Source organism: Egretta garzetta, unplaced genomic scaffold, assembly GCF_000687185.1.
Source record: "Egretta garzetta isolate BGI_Z169 unplaced genomic scaffold, ASM68718v1 scaffold234, whole genome shotgun sequence".
NCBI classification, from domain to species: Eukaryota; Metazoa; Chordata; class Aves; order Pelecaniformes; family Ardeidae; genus Egretta; species Egretta garzetta.
The window spans coordinates 1,031,880-1,039,406 of NW_009259528.1; the positions used below are offsets into that span (position 1 = coordinate 1,031,880).

At 47.1% G+C, this 7,527-nt stretch overlaps 1 protein-coding gene across 1 annotated transcript in view; it reads left to right on the forward strand.

The window, feature by feature from the left end:
* Positions 1-7,527, forward strand: part of PRKG1 (protein kinase cGMP-dependent 1) — a 490,065-nt gene that overhangs the window by 310,581 nt on the left and 171,957 nt on the right. The window contains exon 6 of the mRNA XM_009637557.2: positions 4,966-5,071. Coding sequence (XP_009635852.1) covers positions 4,966-5,071 — 106 coding nt within the window. The remainder of the gene's footprint in view (positions 1-4,965; positions 5,072-7,527) is intronic.

Genomic DNA, 7,527 nt, shown 5'->3' on the forward strand with positions numbered 1-7,527 from the left:
GGTGCAGAGCACCGGGGTGGCCCCGGGGGACGGCGGCTGTGCGTGGGCTGGCGGTAAAATCCCATCGGGTGGCGGGAAGGTCTGCAGGCTCAGCTCAAGACTGGTTGCCACCTAAAACTCTGCTTTTAGTTTTCCTCTTTTGCATCGCCCTGAAATTGTGCCCTGCCTGGGACAGGGGGCAAACACTCGGGCAGGCTCGGAGCCGCGGAATCCGTGGGGTTTGTGCTGCGTCGTGAAGGACGCGCGTAGGGTCCGTTGCAATCGGAGAAATGCCTTCGCCTCCGAGACCTGGCGGCACAGGAGCGAGCAGCGGGCGGGGATAACCCAGGCGGGACACAGCCTGAGCTTTGGGCTGCGCTGGGGACTGCGTGTCCCCGGGGATGTATTTTCACCTCTGTAGAAGGGGATGTATTTTCAGAGGTTGCCCAGCTAAATGAATAGGAAGAAAACTTCTTTTAGGAAGAACTTCCTTTTTGAAAAGAAGTTTGAAATTTTTTCTTGAAATTGTTCGTTTGCTTGAATCAGTGATTCTGGTGTAGAGAGGGGTCCGACTCCTGTGATTGATTTCAACAATTCAGCCAACTTGTTATCAGAAATTAAGTATTGACCATGATGAACACTTCAGATTTAAACTTTAGTGATGATATTTCCACATCCAGTTTTGACCCGTGGAATCCCGATTCTTTGGCTTTGGCTCTCACTGCTCTTCCCTGCCTACCCAAGAGCATTTTCCTTGGGTTTCAGCCCGTGCACCCACTCACTCTCCGCTGGAGTTTCCGATTCAGGTGAATCCATTTCTCAAAGGAAATCTTTCCAGAAAGCATATGAAGTTGTGCTTTTTCTGAGGTTAATTTAACCGCTCTGTGCTTTAACCGTGTTTTTCTAATTATCTGCTGCCTTTGTGAGAGGCTCGGACCGAATCCTCATTTTGATGGGATTGCTCATCTCGAACGCGCCGTTAAAGTACTCTGCACCAACTGCAGGGTGCCCAGCACCATCTGAGACCCTCACCTGGAGAGCTCTGTCCTACCATCCGTCACTTAGGGGTCCCAGTCCTGGGCACCCCTATTTGTACCTGTGCCTCGGGGTGAAGGAGTGCCCCCATCAATATATAGAATAGAATAGAGTAGAATATAATACAGTCCAACGTACCTTAGAGTGTGAGCATGCGTATTGGTGCCTTAGAGCGTTGCTGCTTTCTTTGCATGCCAGCCAAAGGCTTGGTGGCTTCTAGGATGATGGGTGATTGCATTACGTGCTGTGACAAAGACAAACCGAAACCCCCTCTGTAACGTTTTGTTATGACAAAGTGTAAAAGTGGCAATAACCCTTAATTGTGATGTAGCGCTGGCTTAGCTGCCTTGATCGCGGTGTAGTATTTTATGTTATTGAGCAGTCTTAGGAAGCTCCCGTTACAGATCCACGCGCACTCGTCTGTTTTCATAATGTTATTTATCACACTCCTCCATGGCTGTGGTTCTTGCAGGCAGGGGATGAGATGTTCTCCTGAAATCATGCTTCACAGAAAGCGTCACCTCCAGCACCCAACACGTGCTCTTTGCAGAGGGGCGGACACGGCAATCTCCGCGTCACCTCCGTCTGTATCCGTTACTCGTGGCAGAACTGACTTTGTGGTGTACGTCCCATAGACACATTTGGCATCTCGGGGCACTCATAAATCTCTCTCTTTGAAGTCGTTAGTATCGTCACATCTTACAGAATTCATCCTGCCCCTTCAGTAACCCTCTAACACATTTACAGAGCATTTTATGCGTAACAGGAGGTGATGCTCACACCTGATTACCAGGGCCTTAGTGACATTTAAAGCGCTGCTGTGATTAGCCGTTATTAGCACATCTGTTTGTCATTAGGCGGGACAAAAGTGACTCCAAAGCATGAGCAGTGGGCGTAATCTGCAGTGCAGAAGAGCGATGCCTGCATCTAACTTCTCCTGAGCTGCCCGGCCCTTGTTAGCCCAGTTAGCTGGTACCTGGTATCATAGAATCATAGAATGTTTTGGGTTGGAAGGGACCCCTAGAGGTCATCTAGTCCAACCCCCTTGGTCGGGGGAGATGTATTAAAAACCCATACAATGAAATGACTGTTACATAACTATATTATAGATATTATATATAAACTTAGAAATAATTCTGCCTGTGTGTGTGTACATATATGTGATTTTAGATGTATATTCACATACACAACTAGAGTTGCAGGTCTGTGTAACTTGGGCTACCAGGGGGTGCCTTCGGGGGAAGGTGACTTGTTCTGGGCTCGTTAAGTAAGGCCTCTGCTCCCGTGAAGATTGCCAGCTGCGGAGATTTGTTTCAACAGACCAATTTCTAGCAGCAATAAAAGGATCTTCAGTTTACTCGAGAGGTACTAAATTGCATTTGCCATTTACCTAAGTGCATTAAGAGACCGAGCGAGCGCCTCCCTAGCACGGGCCACGCAGCATCGATTCGTTCTGGTCTTTGGGGAATAAAATATGGTGTAGCTCTTCATAAAGCACCTGTGGATCAGAGGAGGATGAGTAAGTGTTCGCCGCCTATCTGGCTCTGTGGGACGCCTGTGGGCCTCAGGGATAGGTGGTATCTTTGCAGCTATATCTGAACCCCTTGCAGGAAGGAAAATCCACTGAGCACCTTTATTGTTCACTACGTAGATGAAAAGTAGGAGTTAGCTGATGGCCATCGGTCACTGATTTGAGGCATAGTAATGTATAGCCTGTAAATGCGTCTGATGGGCCAGGGAAGGCGACTGTGCCATTCGGAGGCCGTGGTCGTACAGGCTGGGACAGATTTCCGCCGGGATTTGGGAAAAAAGCAGGAATTTGGTCCCAGGTGCCGATCAAACATGTCGGTTAAGGACCAGCTGGCCAGGATTGAGACTGAGATGAAATCTTTTATTTTTCCGAGCTACGTGTTTGCATACGATGGTGAATCCGTTCAAATTCCCTGGGAAGCAGAAGTAGGTAAAATTATTTATAGGAAGGCCACCCTGTCTTTCAGAATTACTTGAGACAGTAGAAGAAGAGGTGAATTTTAACTATTTTGCTGTCTTCTGACCTCACTCACATTGTGGTATCAGCTTATCAGCCGCGCCTTTGCTATGAAGGCTGTCTGAAACAAATACCGGTGAAAACTGGAATTTTCCTGTAAGGGATGGCTGCACTTGGGAAGAACGTTTCTGATGAACGCATGTGTTCATGGTGAGTGTCCAAGACAGGGCACTGGGTTGGTTATTGGAGTCCAGACAAAACAAATCTTATAAACTCTTTATTTCATTCATTATTTATACATCTTTTTTGAAAATACTCATTTATTGGTGTTTTTGCCAGCCGTGACCCAGCAAGTCACCTTCTAGCGCTGTGACAATCATGCACCACGCTGAATAAAAACCAGCCTGGAATCACCGGGCTGGCGGAAGTCCCCAGCATTTGTTCATTTCTGATGGAAAGCACCTGCTTTGCAAGCTTGTCTTTTCCTGCTCTCGCTGAATTTACGGGGATTTTACCGAGTTTTTAATGACTTGACATCAACCCTCATCATCGCCATCGGCCGGTACAGCAGGAGCCCATTCTTTTCAGTGAGTCCCCCCCACGCCCCGTTGGATAATATTAATTTCTTCATCTAGGATAGACCTTATCGAAAAATCAGTTAAAGCCCCTATTTTGCAGAAGATGGTAAAAAACCAGAAAACAGAGATGCCGTTCATATCAGTTGTCTCTTCCACTCTGAAGAAAGTGAAAGACACTTTTTTTTTTTTACAGAAACCTCTCATGCTAAATCTGTAGGTGATTCTTGCCCATCAGTTTGATTATAAAAGTAGCAAAGCTCCTCACAAAGGAGTTTCTGTCTTGAAAATGAGAAGAGGCATGAAGTGGTCTGGTGCCCTCACTTAGTGCTGCAGTGCAATTTTTAGGAGAAAAATTTGATTTTGCGCGCTGGAGGTTCGACAGCCTGCAAATGCCGTTGGGGTAGAAGCTCGTTGCCCAGGGTGTTTGTGTGCTAAAGGAGCAGCCAACAAAAGCAAAGTCATTTCTCGGGTATTTTTTTGTTGAGAATATTTGTAAGTATTTTGTTGGAAGTCGTTTTGCTCATTTCTGTTTCTGTAGTGGGAGATGGGGATGAAATTTAATGCAATTACTCTCTGGAAAAAAAAATAATACAAGTGCAGAGAACTTTAGAATAGTTTTGGTTAATTAAACTGTTCCTCTAAGGGGAAACTGTATTATAAACTGGATGTATGCAAGCAATGCAAATGTGTCAGCCACATCTGAGATGAAAATCCGGACCATTTGGGGTTCCACACATCCAGCTCACATGATCCGGATTCCTTTGGGCATCTGTACTTTATGCAAAGGTGATCTGTTCTGCCTGGTTTTGCAACGGGACTTTGCTTCCAAAGTACCCGTGTGTGGCATTGAAGTCTTGGAATTTATCAGAGACCTGAAAACTAGGGTTGGAGAAAAATGACTCAAAACCCTGAGGATGTAACAGGACTCGGGTCTGGAAAATCTCTCGAGGTCAAGGAGAAATGTGTCATCTGCTTTGGGAGTAGGATGGCGCCTTAATGAATTTTGCTGTCTTGGAAACAGGATAACGCGCTAAAAACGTCCCCAGTCGCTCGGTGTCGCAGGCCGTGATGTGGCCCGGGTTGCGATGCACCGACCCCTCTCTCGCTGGCTCTCAGCCTGCACCGGCTTCTCCCCATCTCAGCTGCTTTCAGGCGATCCTTGCAAAAGCCCCCGTGCTGCAGCTGCAATCCCAGATGTTCGGGATCGCAGCCGTGCGTGCTGAGTCCATTGTCCAGTGGATGAGCTTTGTGTTACTGTTTTGAAGCGTGTACCCATTCTCATGCTTTCTCATGAATGAATTTGTTTTCCTCCGCAGCTCATAACAGGTTTTTCCAATTTTGACATTTTGCTAATTACATTTTCCCCTTGTCTTGTTTTTTTTCCAGCTCTCGTAAATGTGAAACTTTGGGCTATTGATCGGCAATGTTTTCAAACAATAATGATGAGGACAGGCCTCATCAAGCATACTGAGTATATGGAATTTTTAAAAAGGTATGACACTTGTTTACTTTCTCAAAAAATACGGTGACTCTGCCATCCTCATCTTCTGACTTCTTTTGTGAGTGCAATATTTGATTTGTTTCCTTCTCATCTCTTGTTTTTTTATTTCTTTTTCGTTTGCTGTTTAACCCTCTGTGAGCCATATCCTCCAGCCCCAGGAGGAGTCTTGAAGGGGTTTAAGTTTTGTACCTGTTGGGAATTAGTCATTGGCAAAGAGTCAGGCGGTGTGTAAGGGAAAAAGCTTTAGTACCAGTCAGTGGAAGCGTACCTGCTTAAAGAAAATACCCAAGAGAAAAACCCCACCCTCACTAGGGAAAAAATCTGGTTCCTAAGCTGTTGGAGAAGCGAGGCCATTCGACGTGTGTTCTGTGCTGCCAGAGGTGAACTGCAAGTTTCTAGGGAGGCAAAAGCTGTAGCTTGCGGTAAAATATGGGTTAGAGAAGTACCAAGAAAGCCATAAAGCCAAGTCTTCCGCTCCTTAAATTTGACTCTCTCCCCTCGGTCTGTGCTGCCCTTTCAAACTAGACCCAGTCCTCCTGCCTGAAGCGGTGCCTCACAGCCCAGTAGATCACCTGTGCCACGGCAGGCGGGACCGGGCTGTGTTTCATGTCAGCAAAATCGTCCCAAATCAAAGCATGACGTCACCAAATCCCAGAGAAAAAAATGGCCCAAGTGAATGTGGTGCTGTAAGCCAGCCCGTCGTTACGAAGGCTTCGCTTCACCAGCCTTGTCCCACATCAGAACGCTCCCCGCTGCGTGGCTTCCCCCCCGCCAGCCAACGGCCCCTCGCTGTGCCGTAGCGGTGCAAGGGCTAGGATTGTACCCAGGAGATGATTTCTCATGATGGTAGATGGGGACGTGCACAAAATCCTTCAGATCTGGGCTCCTTTCCCCCCACCCCTCTCCAGCGGGAAGCTGTCCTTGATTTCTTTCTTTCTTATTTTGGATTCAGCGTGTTTTCAAGATATGGAAATGTTTCAGAAATGATTGCTTCATTTCCAGCCGTTGCTTCTTTATTCAAGGAGAGGTTTGCAGGGAAATGTGCTGCCGTAGGGTCCAGGAGATCCTACAGCGCCAACCGGTGACCTGAGTAACGGTGCCCCCCGGGAGAGGGCGGTTGGGAGGAGAAGTCAATCCCATCAGGCGGCGGGTAACGGGTCTCCCTAGCGCGGCCGTATAAATTCTACCACGCCATGTCACCTGCTTGGCTTAGTTGTGCTTCTGAATGGCTTTTTTGTTTTCAAATTAAGGCTGTTCAAATCAGAAAAGCAGGCACAGGACACTCACTTGGGCGTTGGGTTACACAAACTCGAGGGGCAGCCTGTGTTCACCCAACTTTAGTGTTCCTCCAGTTAGCATTGGCGGAAAAAGGGAGTTGGAAAAAAAAATTATTGTTATTTGATATGTATCATATTTAATAATATCATATGTATAGCAATGTGTATATGTATATAAACTGGCTAAATCTCTGTAACGATATTGTCAGGGAGTCACAAAATTGGGCTGTCCCACAGGGTGACCACAGCCCCCCGATCTGCAGGGAAGGCTTTAGGGATGGGGCAGGGCAAATGCAGCCATGAGGGTGATCCCGTGGGACCGATGCCCTGGGCATGAGCGTGGCCGTTCCACAGCTCAGCCAGGGTGATGGGTGAGGAATTACTCGAAGCTTAGGCACCATTAGCCGCGTAGATGTGGGAGCAAAGAACTGCCCAACTCACAACACTGGTGCTTGGCTGGCTTGACATCCCGCTGCCTGGCCTCTCCTTGTGGCCAGGAGTTTCACCTGTAATTATTTTCAGTCATGAATAGAAATAATAATAAACTAATGACGCTCAGATAATTGGCCGGGCAGCGTGGCTTCTGAGGAGGGCAAGGTGTTTCCCTGGAGAGGACCAGGAGCTCCGTGGAGATGTTCTGCTGCTCAGAAATGGCCTGAAGCTGGAGCCAGCAAAGTCCAGCTTTTTCCAGTTGTCTCAGTTTATGGTTATTAACAAAGAACCTCGGGCGAGACAACAAAACCTGTTGCCATACTGAAAGGGTGTAAAAAATGATAAATTCACACGTTAACAAGTGTCGGCCTTCCTCGTGTGCTGGTGAATGAAACAGGAGAAATGAATATACGATCAGATCTGGGGGTTAGAGCCTCTGGCTCTCTTTCAAAGCAGAAAATGTGCACACATTAAGCTCTTAAGCTTTGAGCTTTAATAGAGATTTTCTAGAAGATTGTCAAGCATAATCTGGACGCAGGTTCCACAGGGCCTGCCCGGCTTTAATTTTAAAGCAAATAGTGTGAGGAAGAAACCGAGAAGCGTTTTCCCACACTGTATCAGAGCTCCTTGGACGCAGCCTGTTACAGTGTGTCGAGCCGCATATTAATGCTCGTTAGAAAGGCCTCAAGCAAGCAGATAGTGTTTTCTTTAAGTCTTACGGTTTGGATTTAGGGAAAG